This window comes from Myotis myotis, unplaced genomic scaffold (genome assembly GCF_014108235.1).
Source record: "Myotis myotis isolate mMyoMyo1 unplaced genomic scaffold, mMyoMyo1.p scaffold_m19_p_2, whole genome shotgun sequence".
NCBI classification, from domain to species: Eukaryota; Metazoa; Chordata; class Mammalia; order Chiroptera; family Vespertilionidae; genus Myotis; species Myotis myotis.
Window position 1 is genome coordinate 21641953 of NW_023416324.1, and position 23735 is coordinate 21665687.

Below are 23735 nucleotides of genomic sequence, written 5' to 3' on the forward strand. Positions count from 1 at the left end.
AACTTAAGCCCCCAGCTTCTCCTTTTTTTTTTTTTTTTTTTAATTCTGGGATTTATTTACCTTCTATAGCTGTCACTGGAGCTGAGAGCCGGCTCCAGCTCTGAGGGCTGAAAGCAGGTTTCTGGGTCTGTTTGGCTTCTATAATTGAAACTCTGTTGCCATCACAGCAGCTCTAAGCTCTGAGGCTGAAGCTGGCTGAAAGCAGGTCTCTGGAGCTTGTTTAGCTTCTATACTTGCAACATAGTTGCTTAGAGTGCAGCTCAGAGGCTGGCAGCAGCAGGCCAGGAACATTGGCTTCCTCCATCACTGGAGCAAGCAAGCCTCCTGTTCACTTCAGCGGTATGGCTGCTGGCCGCCATCTTGGTTGGCAGTTAATTTGCATATCCTGCCGATTAGCCAATGAGAAGGGTGTCGGGGTTATGGTCAATTTGCATGTTTCTCTTTTATTAGATAGGACTAGAGGCCCAGTGCACAAATTCATGCAAAGGTGGGGTCCGGCTGGCCCAACCCCAGTCGGGGCGGATTGGGGCTGGGCCTGTCAGGAGGAGATGGCAGAAGGTTGGCCGGCCCTGCCCCTAATGGAGGGGGGGGGCCAATCAGGGGCAGGGCCAGCTGGGGAGAGGGGCTGCAGGAGGTTGGCTGGCAAGCCCCGCCCCCTATTGGGGTGGGGGGGGCAATCAGGGGTGGGGCCAGGTGGAGGATGGGCTGCGGGCCAATTGGGGTGGGGCAGGCCCATTGGGGGCAGGGCCAGCTGGGGGGAAGGGCCGAGGGTGGTTTGGCTGGCTGCCCCGCCCTCAACCAGGGTGGGAGAGGCCGATCAGGGGTGGGGTGGCTGGGGGGAAGGGCCAAGGGAGGTTGGCCAGCCAGCCCCAGCTCCCCACCCCATTGGGCTGGTTAGTTGGCCACAGTGGGCGTCGTAGTGACTGGTCGTTCTGGTCGCTAAGGCATTTGGGTCGCTGGCTTTTTATATATATAGATAGTTGTTGTTTTTTAATGATAAAAATTTTAAAGGCAGCTTCATGAAAGGAAAATTATATGGATTCATATTTCAATGTTCATAGTTTTATTGAAACACAGCCACATTCGTCTGTGTACTGTCTACAGTTGCATTTGTGCTATAACCACAGGTTGAGTACTGTAGTTGCCACCTATGGCCTGCAAAGCCTAAAATATTCACTATTTAGCCTGGGCCAGTATGGCTAATTAGTTAAAGCATAGACCCGAGTGCTAAAGGGTTGAGGGTACGATTCCCAGTCAAGGGCATGTACCTGAGTTGCAGGTTCTCTTCCAGCTCTCAGCCCCCACCTCCCCAACACACACACACACACCATCAGGAAGAGTGTGGGAGGCAACCAATCTATGTGTCTCTCTCACATCAATGCTTCTTTCTCTTTTCCCATTTCTCCCTTCCTCTCTCCCTGCTTTCCTCCCTCTCTCTCTTTCTCTCTCTCTCTCTCTGAAAGCAATGGAAAATATATCCTTGGGTGAGGATTAACAAAACAAAACAAAAAATCACTATCTGGCCCTTTATGAAAAAGATTTGCCAAACCCTGGTCCAGTGGGCCAGAGAGGGCCCCCTACAGGGGTCTCAAACTCTCCTGCTGCTTTCATTTCCTGTTAATCAAGCTACTTAGATCTTTTTTTTCTACCTACCACAACCTGCTATAGTAGGAGGCAGGCTGGCTGAAGACTAACATGTCCCACGTGCTTCTAAATGCCAAGCAGTTTCAACATCCAGGTGTGCTATTAATTACATTATAAATTGGACCTTTCACTACCTACATCTTTGTCATTAATCCAAATTATTTGATCAGTCAATAAAATGATATACAATTGTGTATAAATGTGTAATGATTAAATTCCTCAACAAAAAGTAAAATTATTCAAACATTTAATCACTGAAAACACATAAGCACATTAGGAAATTATATTTTAGGATACTTGTCCCATACAAAATTTAACACAAAGTTATAGACTTTGATAAACAATATACATTTATTATTCTTTCTCCTTTACTAATTTTTCTATCCTTGGAATTAAAGATGTGACTGCAAGTCTTAGGGCAGGGCCAGAAACCAACAGATTTCTTTGTTTTGACTCAGTCAAAGCTGAAAATGTAGCATCACATAAGTAAATAGTTGAAAAAGGCAATAAAAATTTCATTGCCCTTTCATGGAGTTCTGGGTAACTTGTCTTTGCTTTTATCCAAAACTGAGTTACAGACATTGATTTAAATACTGATTTTAATTCTAAATCTGAAGATAACTGTGCTAGTTTTTCTTCTTCGAAGCCCTTGAGATTACTATTTCGGTGATACATAAAAGGATTAATTATCCACCAATTTCCCAGACGCAAGTCTTCTTCTGGTGGATAACAGTCACTGAACATTTGAGAAAGTCCTTCCAGGTGCTCAAAAACAGTGCTTGAAATGCTTCTCATATTTAAACTGGATGAGTTTGAGAATTCGGAAAATGAAGGAAACATTTCATAATCATTCTCTTGTGTGCGCTTCAACCACATTTTTAACTTTTCTTTAAGTACATCCATTTTATTATACAAATTGAAGAGCGTAGTCATACTTCCTTGGAGACTTAAACTTAGTTCATTTATAAGTGAAAAAATATCTGATAAATAGGCCAGCCTTGCCACCCATTCCTCATCAAGAAAATACTTGGCCAAATCGGAATGCTGCTGATTTAAAAAAATTTCAATTTCATGTCGTAATTCAAATAATCTTGTTAAAATTCTCCCTCTCGATATCCACCGTACTTCAGCAGGAAGTGGTAAATTCACATGCTCAGAACCCATCTCTTCATACAAAATTGTTAACATACGTGAATTCAAGGCATTGCTCTTTATAAAACTTAAAATTTGTGCTGACTGCAAAAGAATTTTATGTAAGCATGGAGACAACTTTTCTGCTGCTAAACGTTCACGGTGAATAAAACAATGTGTAAATGCCAGTGTATTCATGGCAACTTCTTGAATTTTTTCCCTTAAACCAGAATACCTGCCAGTCATGCTTGCAGCCCCATCTGTACACAGACCAACACAATATTTCCAATTCAGAGATTTACTATGAATATATTTACTTATTAGTTCAAATAGTTCAACACCAGTTGTTGGTGAAGGCATTTCAATACAACATAATAATTCTTCTTTTATATCACTACAATCATTATCAATGAAACGAATATAGCACAAAAGAAGGGTAGTATTTGAGATTTCTGAAGACTCATCTATCTGAAGGGCAAACCACTTTGACTCTCTGACTTTTTGAATCAGCTGGTCTTCAATGTCTGCAGACAGTTCATCAATCCTGTGTCCAATCATATTATTAGAAAGAGGAATGGTTTTCATTTTGTCTCCAGCACTTGAACCCCAAACTTCTGAACACATTTCTACTAAGTGTGGTTTAATTAACTCTTCAGCAATGGAGAATGGCTTCTTGCTGGCAGCAATTTGGAAAGCAATTAAATAAGAAGCTTTCACGAGTGACTTTTCAACTAATAAACACTTTTTAAAAGAACTATTTTGACATTCCATTTCAAGAGATTTTTGTTCAAAAAAATCTACTGGTTTGTTTTCCAATTCTGAATGTTTTGTCTTTAAGTGATGAGAAAGATTTGCTAGCTTCATGTGTTCAGACGATAAGATTTCTCCACAAATGACACACTGAGGCCTTGGTGAACTTTCTTTTGATCCAGGATAGATAATAAAACCAACTTTTAAATATTCTATATCATAAGTCTGGAAAAAACCTATTTTTTTTTTCTTTGCAGGTGGAGAATCAAGTTCCACATCATTCTTCCCATTAGGCATAGGTAAATCTGAATGAAATATTTGAATCTCTGTTATTTTCAAGAATAAGCTATGTTATTGATGTTTTCCTCATACATATTTAAAATTTATACTTTTTTTACTATTTATTAAAGGAATATACTAAAGCTTAAACACAAACCATAATACTTCCACGATGCCATTGAAAACAGAATTTCTCCTTTGTCCAAAGCTTGGTCACTGACTAAAGTGAAACTGTAAGCTGTGGTACATGAACAAGAAATTCTGTCTATTCAATAGATAACTGGAATCAGGGTTGAAGTCCACAGAATACATCATATTAAGAATAAATTACTTCACTTTTAAAAAGTTCAGGAAAAAAGAGAAAAGAAATGTTGCAAAAAGTTAACATTTGGTAAATCTAAATGCAGGGCCCTGACAGGTTTGGCTCAGTGGATAGAGCCTCGGCTTGCGGACTGAAGGGTCCCAGGTTCGATTCCAGTCAAGGGCATGTACCTTGGTTGCGGGCACATCCCCAGTGGGGGGTGTGCAGGAGGCAGCTGATCGATGTTTCTCTCTCATCGATGTTTCTAACTCTCTATCCCTCTCCCTTCCTCTCTGTAAAAAATCAATAAAATTTTTTTTTTTTTAATCTAAATGAAGGGTATATTGGTGTTTGTTGTGCTATATTTTCAATCTTCCTGAATTTTGAAATTTTTCCAAATTAAAGTTGGGGGGAAAAGGGTTAATTAGTAGTTTTAATACTCAATGTTAGTGAGGGTACAGAGAAATTAATGCTCTCAAAACACTGGTAGTTGGAGCATAAATTGATGTGCTTTTCAGAAGGGCAATTTTGCAACATATATAAAAAAAACTATGATAGCTTTTGCCCTGGCTGGTATTTCTCAGTGGTTAGAGCATTAGCCCCAGTCAGGGGCACATACCTGGGTTGCAGGCTCAATTCCTGGCGCCCTGGGGTACGTGTAGGAGGCAGGTAACCAATTGATGTGTATCTATCACATCAATGTTTCTCTTTCCCTCTCTCTCTCCTTTCCACTCTCTCTAAAAATCAATGGAAAAAATATCCTCAGGTGAGGGTTGGCAAAAAAAAGGTCTATGATAGCTTTTGAAACTATAATTCCACTACTTAGAATTTATCCTAAGAATAAAATTAGACAAGTATACAAAGATCCATTTACATAGCTTAACTCAACATTTTTTATAATATTAAAAAATGAAGTAATCTAATTGTCCAATCTTAGAGGAATGGGTATGTTATATACACTGGAATCTATGCACATCTTTTAAGAATCTCAATGTATATTTAAATTTATATTCACATGGAATGGTTTCTGATGCAATTCAAATAAAAATGTAGTTTATAACAGCATATAGGAAACAATCCAATATTTAACATAGAAAATTTTTTTTGCATAAGCACACATACCTACACATTTAGATGTCCACATGTGAATGTGCATATAATATTAATTCATTACACAAAGAGTGTATCATTTTAATGGGAATATAAAGCAATCAAATTTACTGAGGAAGGAAAATGGGGTTCTCCTTGACCCCTACCAAAAGAAAGGCATCCTTCATAAAAACTCGTGATTATTTTTTATATTTTTTTATTGATTTCAGAGAGAAGGGAGAGGGAAAGAGAGATAGAAACATGAATGAGAGAGAAACATCGATCGGCTGCCTCCTACATGTCCTCTACTGGGGATTGAGCCAGCAACGCAGACGTGTGCCCGGACTGGGAATCGAACTGTGACCTCCTGGTTCCTGGGATGACACCTAGCCAACTGAACTTCACTGGCCTAGCTCATGATTATATTTTGACAGAGTAAGCTTTTAAATACAGTATATTCAATGAAGTAAAATTAAGAACAAAAATCAGCCCTGGCTAGTGTGGCTCAGTTGGTTAGGCATTGTCCCATGCACCAGAAAGTTGCCAGTTCAGTTCCCAGTCAGGGCACATGCCCAGGTTGCAGGCTTGATCCCAGGTAGCGGGTATGCAGGAGGCAGCCAACTGATGTCGAGTTCTCACATCAATGTTTCTCTTTCTTTTCTTTTTCTCTTTCTTTTCTTTTTCTCTTTCTTTCTTTCTTCTTTCTCTCTCTCTCTCTCTCTCTCTCTCTCTCTCTCTCTCTCTCTCTCTCTCTCTCTCTCTCTCCCTCCCTCCCTCCCTCCCTCCCTTCCTTCCTTCCTCCCTCCCTCCCTCTCTCCCTCCTTCTCTCCCTCCTTCCTTCCCTCTTCTTTCCTCTCTCTCTAAAAAGAAAAAATCAAGCCCTATCTGGTTTGGCTCACTGGATAGAGTGTCAGCCTGTGGACTGAAAGGTCCTGGGTTCGATTCCAATCAAGGGCACATGCCCGGGTTGCAGGCTCAAACCCCAATGTGGGACGTGCAGGAGACGGCCGATCAATGATTCTCTCTCATCACTAATGTTTCTATATCTCTCTCCCTCTCCCTTCCTCTCTGAAATCAATAAAAATATATTTAAAACACAAAACAAAAAAATAAAAAAATCAATACAAAAATTTTTTTAAATTAAAAAATGCTTTGAGCAGAGCTATGAAAGTAACTGAAAATATAAGGGTAGGTGGGGTTAAAAGCTATAACATGGATTGGAGAAATAGTTTACAACCTTTTCAAGTATGAATTCAAATAATTTTCCTTATCAACAATACCTCAGACATACAGTTATACCTTTAGTAACTGACAAATCAATTTATAGTGTTTAAAAAAACAACAACTAAGATTAAATCACTAATGCTTTTTAAAAAGTTGTATTTATAATGTGGGGATAAGGACACATATGTAATAACTTAATCAATAAAAAAACTTATATTTAGTAATTGTAATAGCTTATCTATACATCTGAAAAACAGATGTTTGTCTACTCTACACATAATGCTTTGTGTGCATATGGATTCAATTTAGTAGTTATTAGTGTAAAGGACAATAATTATAAAAGAAATAAATTAGACGTTCAAAGGATTAAATGTTTTCACATTTATGAAATTGTCAATGACTTTCTTTTCCTTTCTTTACAAAAAAACAAACAGAGGACAAACTTTCCACATGTGGAAAGCACAAGGACACATACCTGTCTGACATTCCTTGTGTTGTGTATGTGGTTTGCAAGAGATGGCCTTGGTCTGTGTGGCGGGCTTGCACAATAATGCTTTGTTCTTTAAAAGTCGGGAAGACTGGGAAGAAAGAAGTTTCATGGCATCTGTCTGTGTATTTCCCTAGTTAAAAGCAAATTAAGAAACCAAAGAGAGATTTTTTTAGTATCTCATCACTGACAATAATTGCTATCAATTGAAAGGTGGCATATATCAAGAGAAATATAATTCCTCTGAAAGAGTGATTGTAATAAAGAAGTCACTATGGAAAATATACACTAATTCCTAATTCTTCTAATCAGTATTAGTTCCATTTACTGAAAATACTCTGCCCATAGTAAGTATAATCAAAACAATGAAAGCGATCTTCGCTAATTAGGACAACTATTTAGAAAAATTAGAGCCAATGTCAGACTATATGCAAAAATATATTCCATATCAATCAACAACCTCAAAATGAAAAATATTAACTGGAGAACTTTTAAATGAACAGAACAAGAAACAAGTATTCTTAAATAAAACATGAGAGTTAAAAACAAAGCAGAAAAGATGGACATATTTGACTACCTTGAATTTTTTTTGCAAACAAAGGTCTTTATAAAACAAAGTTGAACCTTGGCTGGTGTGGCTCAACTGGTTGGAATGTCATCCTGCATACTGAAAGGTTTCAGGTACAATTCCTGGTCAGGGCACATACCTAGGATGCAGGTTTTATCCCTGGTTTGGGTGTGTGCTGGAGGCAACTGATTGATGTTTCTTTCTCTCTCTCTCTCTCTCTCTCTCTCTCTCTCTCTCTCTCTCTCTCTCCCCCCCCCCCCCTTCCTCAAATCAATAAAAACACATCTTTGGGTAAGGATTTCTAAAAAAAATTGAAGAATAAGCAACAGAGTGAGAGAATGTATTTAAAACATGTTTATCCATTCAGTTACGGAGTAATATTTACTGAATGTTCAGTTTAAGCCAAGCACTGTTCTAAGCCCTGGGGATACAGCAAAAAACAAGACAAAGTACTACTCTCATGCGACTTACATTCTAGAGAGAGGCTCAGAAGATAAACAAGTAAAACAAATATATAATGTATAATTTTAGGGAATGATAAGTGCTATAGAAGAAATAAAGTAGGGTAAGAGAATGGAGAGTGATGGTGTGGAGGAAGGAGTAAACATTTGAGCAGAGACCTTCTGAATATTCAAAAGAGCAAGCCATGCAAAGGCCAGACGTCAGTGGATTCCAGGCAGAGGGATGGTAGGTGCAAATCTGTGAAGTGGGAAAGAGCTTGGCCTGCTTTAGGAATATCAACAAGAACAAGGCTAAGTAAGCAGGGGTGAGAATAATACATTTGGAGAGGTAGGCAGAAGCCAAACTGTATAGGGTCTGGAAGGACTGTGTTTTAAATTTTTAAAACAGATAATATATGCAATAATATTGAGTTATATAATAATTCAAAAGGTATAAAAGTGTATACAGAAAGTTTTCTATGCTTGTCTGCCCTCTAGCCAGACTCTACCTTGAATACAACCACTCTTCCCAATTTCTTATACATTCTTCCAAAGATGGCGTATGTCAATGATTTTTTTAAAAATATATTTTATTGATTTCCGAGAAGGGAGAAGGAGAGATAGAAATATCAATGATGAGAGAGAATCATTGATCAGCTGCCTCCTGCACACCCCACACTGGGGATCGAGCCCACAACCCGGGCATGTACCCTGGCCGGGAATCAAACTGTGACCTCCTGGTTCATAGGCTGACACTCAATCACTGAGCCACGCCAGCCAGGCTATGTCAATGATTTTCAACTGGTGTGCCATGGCATACTGGTGTGTCTCAAGAATTTTTAAAACATGCAATACCTGACTAGTCAGGGGCACTGATCTCTTTTACCTCAGATTTAATTTAAAAATGACAACAGCCAACACAATATGAATGAATGAATGAATGAATGAATGAATGAATGAATGAATGAATCAAAATTATACCTATTATACCTATTATCGGATGGGCAAAAAATATTTTTTTTGGTGTGCTGCAGAATTTTAGTAATTAGTTTATGTGTATCATGAGATGAGAAAGGTTGAAAATCGCTAGTTTATATAATTAAATAAGTCGCTTCTGACTACAAAGCTTCTGACTACAAATGATCATATTTTTAGTAAGGTTCTGCATTGTCACTTTGCAAGCTATCTTGAAGGTATATTTACATCACTTTGTATGAAGCTGCCTCCTAGGGGCTTTATACACTGAATGTACCTCAGGGAATGTGAAGTGTCTCAGCTGAACTTTTTTTATTGTTGCTGATCCTCACCCAAGGATATTTTCCACTGATTTTTAGAGAGAATAAAGGGAGGGGGAAAAACATCGATGGAATCAAACACAGGACCCTTCAGTCTTTGGGCCAAAGCTCTATCCACTGAGCAAACTGGCTAGGGCATCTGCTTCTGAACATTTGAATATTACAAATCTTTTGCTTTTATAAACAATGCTGCAATAAATATCCTTATACATAAATTAATTCTACATGTGCTATTATCTATAATAATAAAAGCGTAATATGCTAATTAGACCGGACGACCTTCCTGACGAAGCCGGGGCTGTGAGGGAAGCCTGGGTCTCGGGTGCCTGCAGGTGGCCGGAGGGAAGCCCGGGTCCGAGGTGCCAGAGGGAAGCCAGTGCCAGCAGCCGGGGGAAGGAAGGCCTACTCTTGCACAAATTTTGTGCATAGGACCTCTAGTCCTATATAAAAGCCTAATATGCAAATTGACCAAACGGTGGAACGACCAGTGGAATGACCCGTCACTATGATGCATAATGACCACCAGGGGGCAGACACTCAACGCAGGAGCTGCCCCCTGGTGGTCAGTGCACTCCCACAGAGGGAGCACCACTCAGCCAGAAGCCAGGCTCACAGCTGGCGAGCGCAGCAGCAGCAGCGCTAAGGAGCAGCAAGCCGAGCGGTAAGGTGCAGCAAGCAGGCGGGCGGTAAGGAGCGAGGAATCCCGGACTGTGAGAGGGATGTCCAACTGCTGCAGAGAGCGGGCCTAAGCCGGCAGGCGGACATCCCCCAAGGGGTCCTGGACTGCGAAAGGGCACAGGCCAGTCTGAGGCGCGCCCCCCCCCCCCACGAATTTCATGCACTGGGTCTCTAGTATCTATATAAAAAGATCTTACAAATGCTGTTTGGTGGATCAAAATATATTAAAAACTGTATGTGATGGAATTATTTAATTATGATGGAATTGCCAAATTGCTTTCCCTAGAAGTCATATCAAATTAAATGACCTTCCTCTGGCTGGTCAGTGGATTGAGCACTGTCCCGTGCACCAAGAGATCACTGGTTCAATTCCCAGTCAGGGAACATGCCTGAGTTGTGGGCTTGATCCCCAGTGGGGAGCATGCAAGAGGCAGCCGACCAATGATTCTTTCTCATTGTTGATTTCTATTTCTTTTTCCCTCTCCCTCTCTGAAATCAATAAAAAAATATATAAAAATAATTAAATGACCTTCAGCAATGTATGTGAGCCTGTTTCCTAGCACTGTTTCCCACTTTTTCATCTCATGATACACATAAACTAATTACTAAAATTCTGAGCACACCAAAAAATATATTTTTTGCCCATCTGACAAAGAAAGAAATTGGTATAATTTTGATTCATTCATACCGGGTGGCTATTATTGTGTTTACCATTGTCATTCTCTTATTTGACAATCTAAGGAAAAAGAGATCAGTGTCCCTGGCTAAATAGTCCAGTATTGCATGTTTTAAGAATTCTTGCAGCACACCAGTGTGCCACAATACAACAATTGAAAACCGCTGCTCTAGCCCTAGCTGGTTTGGCTCAGTGGATAGAGTGTCAGCCTGTGGACTGAAGGGTCCCAGGTTCAATTCCAGTCAGGGGCACATGCCCGGGTTGCGGGCTTGATCCCATTGTGGGCATGCAGGAGGCAGCTGATCAGTGATTCTCTCTCATCATTGATGTTTCTATCTCTCTCTCCCTCTCTCTTCCTCTCTGAAATCAATAAAAAAAAAAAAAAAATTAAAAAAAAAGAAAACCGCTGCTCTAATCAACACATTATCAGACTCTTTGCTATTTCTCAATAAATGAAAAAGTATCTAATAGTAGTGTCATTAGGTATTTTCATGGTTAAGCATTATTTGTATTTCCTCTTCTGTGAACTTTCTATTCATAGCCTTTGCTCAGTTTTCCTTTGTCTTTTAAAAAAAAATTCTATGCATATTTTTGAATGGGTAACATAACATGTGACATAAATTTCAAAAATTCAAGTAGTAAACAAAACTATAAATCTCTCTCTTAAAATTCTCCCTCAGTTATTGAGTTCTCCACAGAGGCACCACTATTATCTATTTATTGGCTGCCTTCCAGAGATATTCTATATATGTGTACAGGCATGTGTTTTGTCTGTTTTTAAAACAGAAATGGCAGCGTGCTATACTGTTTTGTGTCTTTTTCACTTATATAAGTCTGCTCTATTCTGTACATATAGGGCTGCCTCATTCTTTTTTAACTGCATGGTATTCCACTGTATGGATATAACATATTTATATAACAGTCCCAACACAGCCACTGTGTATGCCTGTGCAGGGGATTCCGCTTGCCAGGCCACATGCCTAAGTGTGAGGTTGGAGAGGGGTGCATTTCAGGCTCTAACCATGGTCTTCATTTTGGTTTAACTTGTGTGGTAGAAATCCAACTGTACTTTTTCTCCATGTTTACTCAATTCTCATAATACTATTTATTGAATAATCTAGATTTCTTCTACTAATCTAAAATGCCAATTTTATTATTTCTATATTCCTATATATATATTTAGATCTATTTCTGGACCTCCTTTCTGTTGAGTTTGTCCATCTGTTCATTGCTTCAGTATCAGTTGTTCCAACTACGTAGAACAGTGGTTCTCAACCTTGGCTGCACATTAGAATCACCTGGGAATCTTTTTAAAATCCTGATTTCTGGGCCTCATCCTCCGGAAATTCTGTTTCTTTGTTACTAATGTTGTGGCCCCACCCCATAACAAAGAAACAGAATTTCTGGAGGATGAGGCCCAGAAATCGGGATTTTAAAGATTCCCAGGTGATTCTAATGTGCAGCCAAGGTTGAGAACCACTGATGTAGAGCTTTATAAAATTTGCAACTTTCCCATAATTTTTAAAACTAGCTCTTCCCTCTTCTTTATTCTTCTTTTTCAGAATTTCATTGAAGGTGTTTAAGCAGTGAAGCCACACAATCTGATTTTGTTTTAAGAAGATCATTTTGGCAACAGTATGAAGAAAAAAACCAAAAAGGAGAAAAAGGGAAACAGGAAAACAGGTAGGAGGTCATTGCAATAATCCAGAAGAAAGATGATGGTGGCTCAAACTAAGGAGGTAACAAGAACACTAGAGAAGAAGTCTGGAAGGAATAAAAGGGTCCTGTTTTAGACATATTGATTGAGATTCCTATTAACTATCTAAATGTAATTAATCATCTAAATGTCAAGTAGACAGTTGGATACATGAATCTGGAACTCAGAGATTAGGGCAAAAGAAATAAACTGGGAATCAGCCACCACCTGGGTGCTATTTAAAACCACAGGACTGCCCTGGCTGGTTTGGCTCAGCAGATAAGAGCATCGGCCTGCAGACAGAAAGGTCCCGGGTTCGATTCTGGTCAAGGACACGTGCCTGGGTTGTGGGCTCGATCCCCCGTGGGGGGCGTGCAGGAGGCAGCCAACCAATGATTCTCTCTCATCATTGATGTTTCTATCTTGCCGGGGTCCAACCCCAGCAGGTCCAGGGGTTCCCCATAGGTGAGGACGGAGTCAGCGAGGAAGGAACGACACGGAGACAGCTTTCAGCTGATCAGCAGCCCATCCAGGATCTCCAGCCAGGATCTCCAGCCAAGTTCTGGTCTGGATCTCCAGAGAGGTTCTGCTTAGGATCTCCAGCCAGGTTCTGTGTCCATGTTCTCTTGCTAGGTTCTCCAGGTTCTCCAGCCAGGTTCTGTAGCCATGTTCCCTCGCTAGGTTCTTCAGCCAGGTTCTGTCCAGGTTCTCCAGCCAGGTTCAGTCACCAGGTTCTAGTCAGGTTCTCTTGCCAATTTTTGTAGTCAGGTTCGGTCCAGGATCTTTCGCCATGTTCTCTCCAGCGAAGTTCTTCTGTCTGTAGGTTCTGTGTAGGTTCTGTCTTCTTAGTTCTGTGTTCTAAGTTCTGAGTTCTAAGTTCTGTGTCTTGCTGTCTTGTTACATCTGTATTTATACCAGTTGATTCAATCCTATCAATCTCTATTACAAAGGTTAGGGCGTTTCTTATCTCCATTCCAGGGAGTAAAGATTATGTAGCTTAAGCATGATTGTTCATAGTTAAAGTGATTAATTACCCACCTGGCACTTAGTTGAGGGGTTTTATTCCCTCCCTAACTTCAGGGTAAAATCCCTACCTGGGGAAACAACCTTTCTCAGAGAGCTTGGTTAAAACACATAGTGCCAAGAAGGTGAGCAAACATATTAAGAACAGTATGCCATATATGCCAGGTCCCTTGAAACAGCAAGCATGGACCGGCTCCTGGCACTATCTCCCTCTCCCTTTTATATTTAATAAAATAAATAAATAAATAAAACCACAGGATTGTATGAGTTACCTAGGAAGCAATGTAGGTTAAGAAAAGGTACGAGTATGATGACCTAGAAATTAAAGAAGGTATTTCAAGAAGAAAAGGGGGAAAAAAGCCCTAGCTCAGCGCTTCTCAACCTGTGGGTCGCGACCCCTTTAGGGGTCAAACAACCCTTTCACAGGGGTCGCCTAAGACCATCAGAAAACACATATATAATTACATATTGTTTTTGTGATTAATCACTATGCTTTAATTATGTTCAATTTGTAACAATGAAAATACATCCTGCATATCAGATATTTACATTACGATTCATAACAGTAGCAAAATTACAGTTATGAAGTAGCAACGAAAATAATTTTATGGACAGAAGCTCTCCCACTGCAGACACAGCTGACTCTCATAGCCAGTTAGCCTGGAGGTCAAATCACCCCTGGTATTGCCAACAACAATCAAGGCTTAATTACAACAAGACTGCGCACAAAGACCACTAGGGGGTGCACCAAGAAAAGATAAAAAAATGCGGAGACAAAGAAACAGGACGCAAATGTCAGAAATGGAAGATATAGAGCTCAAAACCACACTTTTAAGGTCTCTCAAGAACTGTCTAGAAGCTGCCGATAAACTTAGTAAGGCCCTCGAAAAGACTGGTGAGACCTCCGATAAATGTAGTGAGATCCTCAAGAAATCTAATGAGACCCTCGATGTTGTGATAAAGAACCAACTAGAAATTAAGCATACAGTGACTGAAATAAAGAATATTATACAGACACCCAACAGCAGACCAGAGGAGCGCAAGAATCAAGTCAAAGATTCGAAACGTGAAGAAGCAAAAAACACCCAACTGGAAAAGCATAATGAAAAAAGAATCCGAAAATACGAAGATAGTGTAAGGAGCCTCTGGGACAGCTTCAAGCATACCAACATCAGAATTATAAGGGTGCCAGAAGATGAGAGAGAGCAAGATATTGAAAACCTATTTGAAGAAATAATGACAGAAAACTTCCCCCACCTGGTGAAAGAAATAGACTTACAGGTCCAGGAAGCGCAGAGAACCCCAAACAAAAGGAATCCAAAGAGGACCACACCAAGACACATCATAATTAAAATGCCAAGAGCAAAAGACAAAGAGAGAATCTTAAAAGCAGTAAGAGAAAGAAACCCAGTTACCTACAAGGGAATACCCATACGACTGTCAGCTGATTTCTCAACAGAAACTTTGCAGGCCAGGAGGGAGTGGCAAGAAATATTCAAAGTGATGAATACCAAGAACCCACAACCAAGATTACTTTATCCAGCAAAGCTATCATTCAGAACTGAAGGTCAGATAAAGAGCTTCACAGATAAGGAAAAGCTAAAGGAATTCATCACCACCAAACCAGTATTATATGAAATGCTGAAAGGTATCCTTTAAGAAGAGGAAGAAGAAGAAAAAGGAAAAGATACAAATTATGAACAACAAATATGCATCTATCAACAAGTGAATCTAAGAATCAAGTGAATAAATAATCTGGTGATCATAATAGAATCAGGGACATAGAAAGGGAATGGACTGACTATTCTTGGGGGTGAAAGGGGTGTGGGTGATGCGGGAAGAGACTGGACAAAAATCGTGCACCTATGGATGAGGACAGTGGGTGGGGAGTGAGGGCGGAGGGTGGGGCGGGAACTGGGAGGAGGGGAGTTATGGGGGGAAAAAAGAGGAACAAATGTAATAATCTGAACAATAAAGATTTAATTTAAAAAAAAAAAAAGTAAAATTAGCCTTCAAGGAAAAATGTAAACAATGTACACAAGTATTCAAGTAAACAAGTATGTTTCAAAAAAAAAAGAAAGAAAATAATTTTATGGTTGGGGGTCACCACAACATGAGGAACTGTATTAAAGGGTTGCGGCATTAGGAAGGTTGAGAACCACTGCCCTAGCTAGTCTGGCTCCGTGGATACAGCATCGGCCTGCAGACGGAAAGGTCCCAGGTTTGATACCGGTCAAGGTCACATGCCCGGGTTGCAGGCTCAATCACCAGTAGGGGGCGTGCAGGAGGCAGCCAATCAATGATTCTCTCTCATTATTGATGTTTCTCTCTCCCTCTCCATTCCTCTCTGAAATCAATAAAATCTAAAAAAAAAAAAAAAAAAGTAAAGATCAATTGTATCAAATGTTACAGAAAAGATGAGGAGAATGAAAACTGAAAGTTGACATTGGATTTGGCAAAATAAAAAGTATTAGCAACCTTGACGAGCAGTTTCAGTGAAGAGGTGCAGACTAAAGCCTGACTAGAGTGAGCTAAGGAAAGATCACATTTTTAAAAATAGAGGCAGCAAGGAGAGGGCTACCTTTAGAGGAGTTTTTCCAAAATGGAGAGCAGAGAAGTGGGACAGTGGCTAGAGAGCCATGGTGTTAACGAAGTATTTTTTTTCAAGAAGCATTACTGCATATTTTTGTGTTGATTAAAATGATGAGTTGGAAGGGGGGAAAATCCAAAATATATTTTTAAAAAATCCTATTGCCCTAGCCAGTTTGGCTAAGGGGTAAAGCGTCGGTCTATGGACTGAAGGGTTTGTCCAGTCAAGGGCATGTACCTCAATTGTAGGCTCCCAGCCCTGGTGGGTGGCATGTGGGAGTCAACCAATCGATGCATCTCTCTCACATCAGTGTTTCTCTCTGTCACTCCCTCGCCCTTCCACTCTCTCTAAAAATCAATGGAAAAAATATCCTCGAGTGAGGTTAAAAAAAAAAAGAAGAAATCCTATAAACCAACAATACAACACAAAAATGGAAAAAATTAAAAACAGAAAATTTAAAGAAATTAAAATGTTCAAAAACAGAAATTAAACTCATTAGTAATCAGTGACAGGAAAAAGAAGACAACAATAAGATATGACAAAACAGATTGGCAAAAAAAATGTTTACATCTGACATTAAATGATAGGCTGTGGAAAATAAATACAATCATAAACTGCTGGTGAGAATAAAAATTGGAATGGCCTCTATACAGGGCAATTAAAAAACTAAAACTGCAAATATTGCTTTGACACCAAAATTCCACTCTTCCATATCTACACTAGACAAATACCTGCACGTGTGCTCAAGGAGACATCTATAAGGATGTTCACTGTAGCAGAAATGTTTAATAGTGAAAAAATGGGCCAAAACCGGTTTGGCTCAGTGGATAGAGCGTCGGCCTGCGGACTGAAAGGTCCCAGGTTCGATTCCGGTCAAGGGCATGTACCTGGGTTGCGGGCACATCCCCAGTAGGAGATGTGCAGGAGGCAGCTGATCGATGTTTCTCTCTCATCGATGTTTCTAACTCTCTATCTCTCTCCCTTCCTCTCTGTAAAAAATCAATAAAATATATTAAAAAAAAAAAAAAAATGGAAGCAACCTAATGTCCATCAATAGGGCAATGGACAAAAAAAATGTGGTTCCTATATACAGTATAATACCACATAGCAGTCAATAGGAATGTACCAAATCTATTAGGTCTCACATGGATACTTGAAAAAAACAATATTAAATATTTTCTATGGATTTGCATGTATGAATGTGAAAGAATAAAAATGGTCTGAAAGGACACACACCAAACTCCTAATAGCAGTTACATCTAGAAATATGAAAAGTGAAAATTTAAAAAATCCTATATAATAAAAGGCTAATATGCAAATTGTCCCCTCGGGAGTTTGACCAACTGGGAGTTCGACCGCTTGCTATGACATGCGCTGACCACCAGGGGCGGTGCAGAACAAAGGAAGGCCCCGACCAGGCGTCAGCAGCCGAGAGAAGGGAAGGAAGGCCCCAGCTGGCAGCCGGAAGGCCCTGTTTGGCCCTGATCACTGGCCGAGCCTAGGGACCCTACCCATGCATGAATTTCATGCACCGGGCCTCTTGTAAATAAATAAAAGGATAAGAGAAAAAAAAAAAGAACTGAGCAAATAAGCCAAATCTAACAATGGTTTATTCTGGATGGTGAAGTATGGCTCTGGGCCAAGTCCAGCCCACCACTGTTTTTGTAAATAAAATTGTATTATAACACACCCTCTTACTGTGCTACAATGGCACAGGTGAAGAGTTGAAACACAGACCATATGACCTGCAAAGTTTAAAATATTTACTATCTAGACCAGGGGTGGGCAAACTTTTTGACTCGAGGGCCACAATGGGTTCTTCAACTGGACCGGAGGGCCGGAACAAAAGCATGGAGGGAGTGTTTGTGTGAACTAATATAAATTCAAAGTAAACATCATTACATAAAAGGGTATAGTCTTTTTTTTCAATAGTTTTATTCATTTCAAACAGGCCGGATCCAGCCCACGGGCCGTAGTTTGCCCACGGCTGATCTAGACCTTTATACAAAGTTTGCTGACCTTTGCAGACTTTCTTCTTTGTATGTTTCTGTATCTGTTACCCCAAATTTAAGACCACTTAAATAAGTTGAAAAAAATTCACACTAAAGTCCCAGAGGAACAAAGAAAAAATTCTAAAACTGTCATTTTATTTAAAAAATCAGAATACTACACTAATTATTATTATTATACTTTTTAAGACTAAACTGAAAATATTAGAGCTATTCTGTAGCACAGTTTAAATGACTGGTTAGAGTGAATTATAGAAGGACTCCACATAGGGAAAACATATACAGTGTGGGGCAAAAGTAAGCTTACAGTTGTAACAAAACACAGTTTATTCTTGTATTATTAATAAATTATTGTATTATTTCCCATACAAACAATTGTAAACCTACTTTTACCCCACCCTGTATATGGCAGTCGCATGTAATATGAGGAATGTTTCTGAAAATCCTGAATAATTCAAAACTAACACAATTCAAAACTAATTGTCCCATACATATAGAAGAGGAATGCATTCTCAGAGTACACAAATTTTCAACCAATATAGAATATTTTCATAATACATATTAATAGTGCTTATTAATATAAGATACTTTATATAATGAGGTATATATATATATATATATATATATATATATATATATATATATACACACACACACACACACATATATATAAAAGCCTAAGTGACCGTTATGACTGGTCACTATGACATGCACTGACCACCAAGGGGCAGACACTCAATGCAGGAGCTGCCCCCTGGTGGTCAGTGTGCTCCCACAGCCAACCTCCTGCAGCCAGCCAACCTCCCACAGTCCCTCCCCCTGGCCAGCCAACCTCCCGCGGTCCCTCTCCCCAGCCGGCCAGCCCCAATCAGGGCAGCCAGGCAGAGGGACCCAACCCATGCACGAATTCATGCACTGGGCCTCTAGTGTAGTTAATAATAAAATTAATTCTATAACACAGTGATTTATTATGTGATTTCAAGATATAATTTAATGTACAGTATCCTATATAACAAAAGCGTGATATGCAAATCGACTGAACAGTGGTCAGCAGGGGGCAGGGCTGGCAAGAGGGTGGTGCCAGGCCAGCCAAGGCATGTGCCAGCGGGCAGAGGAAGGGAACGGGCGATGGGGAGCTGGGGGAGTGGCAGCAACCAGCTGCAGCGGAGGGGCGGTGGGGGGGTGGGGCTGGCCACTCGCAGGCTGGTGCCCTCCCCGGGTAGGCCCGCCTGGTCACCTCCCACAGAGGGAGGCCAAACTGTGACTTAGGCCTGCGGGCCTAAGTCATCAGTAGGACATCCCCTGAAGACTCCCAGACCGCAAGAGGGTGCAGGCTAGGCTGAGGGACCAGGCCGGGCTGAGGGAGCCCCCCGCCCCGAGTGCATGAATTTTCGTGCATGGGATCTCTAGTATAATATACAACTACAAAGTTAACTTAATGACAGTTCTAATGCAGTATCATGCCTGAAAGTAATTAACTAGAAGTTATCATTATCCTCTTCCAACAACACAAATAATGGGAGAATTAAGAGTTAAGAGGTTTCAAAGTAAGACAAGCTATCTCTCTACATTGTGGTGAAGGCTGGTCTGATTCCCTGAAAGACTTCTGCTAAAAAATGAATCTAATATGGTTTGTATTTTCCAGGGGATTGGGCCTAAGCTGGTAGCCAGATATCCCTCACAGTCTAGTGCTCTTGAAGTCCGGGACCCCTTGCTCCTTACCGCCCACCTGCAGCAGAGGTGGGAGAGGTTCCTACCACTGCCGCTGCACTCACTAGCCATGAGCCCAGCTTCTGGCTGAGCAGCGCTCTCCCTGTGGGAGCACACTGACCACCAGGGGGCAGCTCCTGCATTGAGCATCTGCCCCCTGGTGGTCAGTGCACATCATAGGAACTGGTCGTTCCGCCATTCGGTCAATTTGCATCTTAGGGTTTTATTATATAGGATTGATGTGACACTGGTTAATAAAATTATATAGGTATCAGGTGTACAATGCTATAAAACATCATGTGTATATTGTATGGTGTGTTCATTACCCCAAGTCAAGTCTCCTTCCATCCAGATTATCCCCCCTATATCCTCTTCTACCTCACCCAACACCTTTCATTGTGGTTTTCTTGATATGCAGACACGCTGTCCATCTTTTGCCTTGCCACCATGGAACAGCAATTCACATTTGGATCATCTTTTCAAAAATAGCAACTATTGCTGAATCATGGTCACTCACTCGCTTGCTGCCCACCCCAATTCTACGGTCTCTGCCCTCCACCAGAGATCCAAATCCATGAGACTTTTATTTTTCTAATTCTAGCAAGTCTTCTTCTATTAATTCATGGGGAACAACCCAAGCAAAATTTCAACATCCCCTTCATCAACCTTGCACAAATTTACCTTCTTTACCACTTTCACAGATTCTTTATTAGCATGTTGTCTTCCAAGTTAAAGCCTCTTTAAATTACAGTAAAGCTGAAATGTTTTGATAGTTTTGGAGTTATCAGATATAGCTTGCCTGCTCATGTTTATATTAATACCTTGACAGGCTTTAAAACTGGAAAGCCAGTTATGACTTATAGTAAACCTTTTTGTCTCACTGTCACCTCCTTTCAAATCATCAAAATACTTCATGCCTTAGCACAGACAATAGCTTGGCCTTTGGAGCGCTTTTGTCAGCCCTGACCTTATAGTCATGTAGCCAGGAATTTATCCATTTATTCCATTATCCTTGTCTAGTTATAAGGTAATTTTGTGAACTAAAGGGGGCACCTGCTTTAATGATGCTTTGTTTTCTTGAGCATTATCTCTAATATTCTGCAGGATGCACTCTCCTAAGTTACTAGAATGAGATATCACAACAGTAGTCTAGTCTCTGGCCTTCTTCACACAATTTTGTCACATTTAATTTCTGTTCCAAATTTATTAAATTCTGGGCATACTTTTTAGCACTAGCCCTACCACATAATGCATCTGAATGACATTGTTATTTGATATAAAAAATGATTTTTTACTATATCAAGAGCAAATGTTAAGAGAGTAGCACAAGAGTCACCAATACATGAACCTAAGGCCTAAGGTTCATGTGATATTGATAAAGAATGATGGGAATTTTGTTTTCCTGCTAAAGTGATGCTGATACAGGACAATAATGACATAGTCTATAATCCTTTCAGCTCGCCAATTGCAGTTATGCATTTCTTCAAAAACTGTTTTAATTTTGGGAAGTTTTACAATGTTTCAAATTTGAAAAAGTAGGAATTTAAATATTTTTACTTTGCACTATTTTCTGCCTGACATAATTCAAAGATACATAAAATGACATAATACTCAACTTTTAAGAGACTTTCTTGTCTAAAAGAAAATTACTTGAATGTAGCAAAAGAGAAAAATAAGCAACCAGATGAAATTAACAAGTATTTCAAGAAATTAAAGAGACACAAATAATAAAAATAAATTAGGAATGCATTCTCATTAATAATGTAATTTTAAGATTCGAAAACAAAAGTTAATGCATAATATATTACTCTAACTTTTTAAAGATTAAGCTGCAAATAGAAATGTACTCAGATATATATTAGAAGGTTATATCCAAAATGAAAATAAAGTGGCATTATCAGGCAAATACTAACAATAAAACTTACATCTTCAGTGATCTTTGCTGCCTCTTTAGTAACTGCACCTGTTATAAAATGAAAACATGCATTATTATCCCCAAAATATACAGAAGTAAACACTAAAACCAAGAAGTTACTTTCCTCTCACTAAGGTGATCTAGAGTCTAGATCAAAATTTCTCAAAAACAGACCAAGAAAACTTGGCCTCAGTATCACCTAAGGTCCTTGGTTAAGGTGAGGATTCCTGGGCCACAATCCCACCTATTGTATTAGAATCTCTCTCTTTTTTTTTTTTTTTTTAATATTTTATTGATTTTTTACAGAGAGGAAGGGAGAAGGCTAGAGAACCAGAAACATCAATGAGAAACATCGATCAGCTGCCTCCTGCACACCCGCCACTGGGGACGTGTCCACAACCAAGGTACATGCCCTTGACCGGAGAATCTCTTTTGGTAAAGGCAGCTATATTAAAATAATTTGGGTTATTGCCCTAGCTGGTTTGGTTCAGTGGATAGAGCATCAGCCTCCAGACTGAAGGATCCCAGGTTCAATTCCAGTCAAGGGCACATGCCCAGTTGCAGGCTCAATCCCCAGTGGGGGGCATGCAGGAGGCAGCCAATCAATGATTCTCTCTCATCATTGATCTTTCTCTCTCCCACTCTCCCTTCCTCTCTGAAATCAATAAAATAATAATAATAACAATAATAATAATAATAATCTGGGTTATTAAAAAAATAAACTATGCATGCCACTTCCTTCCCTATCCATTCCACCCCGCTTGCTACCCTCTTCACTCCAAGACCGAGGAGTATGTTTCCTCATATAAATGTAAATATTACCAATAACAGCTATGCACACTAGACAACACTGATTCCCACAGTTTGAACAAATGCCTTTACACCAAGTCATACCTTTTAAAACACTGTTAGTGTTCCCTGTGGGCTGGGCAGGAGATACTTTTGCTAATGACACCACATTGGTTATAACTGGTGTTGTAATTGTCCTCGCAGAAGGGAACGCCATTGAAGCAGTTGGTGCCTTAGCAATTTGTACTGATTAAAATAAAAAGGTAAGACCTAGTATAAACAAAAGGGTCACACACAAAAACCCTGTTTAACAACTTAATTTTCAAGATGCAATGCAAATATCTACCTCTGTATAATGTTGGGTTGGGTGATTCTGGTCAGATTAGTGTTCATTAGGACTTAAAGAAAAGCTGATTCTCTAAAATTATAAGCTTCAAATTATATTTAACAGTGGGAATTTAAATATTTTTTACTTTGCACTATTTTCTGTCTGACATAATTCAAAGATACATAAAATAACACTATACTGAACTTTTTCAAGAGACTTTAAAATATAGGTATTTGCTTCAGGGTTAGCTGGGCTTTTCTATTAGTGAGTATTAAAACTCCTCCATTTATGTTGCTTCAAATAAAAATTTAACATGACAATTTTTATAAATAAGTTGGCGATGTAGCTGTCCATCCATATAAAAACAGTGGTTTCGTTAACCCACATCATAGGATGAAAATTCTACCACCCACCTGGCAAATCTCAGGGAATGGATGCTATTACACAAAAGATTAGCACAAGGCATATCTGGATTAAGGTGATGACTAATAAGACTACAAAGGTGGACAAGAGCCACACTGTAAGGAGTCAAAGCACATGGATTCTGTCATTCAATAGCACTCCAGGCTTTGATCAGAGAATATAATATCAAATGTTTTTAATCTAAGTCAGAGAAGTCCTACTTCAGGGAACTATTTTAAAAACATGCTACGTAACTACCTATTCATCTGGATATTTTGATCACATTAGCTGTCCTACTTGCAAAATTATTTTATTCTTAGCCAAGAAAAACTTGGCTACCCATGAAGAAGTGATCTATTTTATTTTTTTATATAATTAATGTGTTGTTCTTTTTTCCTTGGCTACAAGCAAGCACTGGATAAAATCTTAGGCCAGACACAGCAACTATATAAACATATTTATAGTCTTTCCCTTTATTTGCCCCAATTTCCTACTTTTATTTCTAGTTTATTAACTGAATAGCATATATCACTTAGTGTAAGTTATTTATGTACAGATAAACACAATAAAAAGCAATCAAATCTAATTTTCCTATAAAATTAGTGCTTCTACATTTATTATTCTTGGTGTGTTTGATTATGAGAGCAAAAAGTATCAGGATTAATTTCCCACAAAGGCAATCCTTAAGGATTCTTACAGGAAAATTTAAGG

The 23735-nt window shown here is 39.5% G+C and overlaps 1 protein-coding gene across 4 annotated transcripts in view; it reads right to left on the bottom strand.

Annotated features, from left to right (window-relative positions):
- Window positions 1–1874: 1874 nt before the first annotated feature.
- The window catches only part of ZMYM6 (zinc finger MYM-type containing 6), a 43688-nt gene continuing 21827 nt past the window's right edge, over window positions 1875–23735 (bottom strand). For all 4 annotated transcript variants that reach the window (XM_036351593.1, XM_036351594.1, XM_036351592.1 and 1 more), the window contains 4 exons: window positions 22400–22540; window positions 21516–21553; window positions 6894–7038; window positions 1875–3830 (listed from right to left, as the gene is read on the bottom strand). In XM_036351593.1, the coding sequence (XP_036207486.1) occupies window positions 1999–3830; window positions 6894–7038; window positions 21516–21553; window positions 22400–22540 (2156 nt within the window). In that variant the 3' untranslated portion in view covers window positions 1875–1998. The remainder of the gene's footprint in view (window positions 3831–6893; window positions 7039–21515; window positions 21554–22399; window positions 22541–23735) is intronic.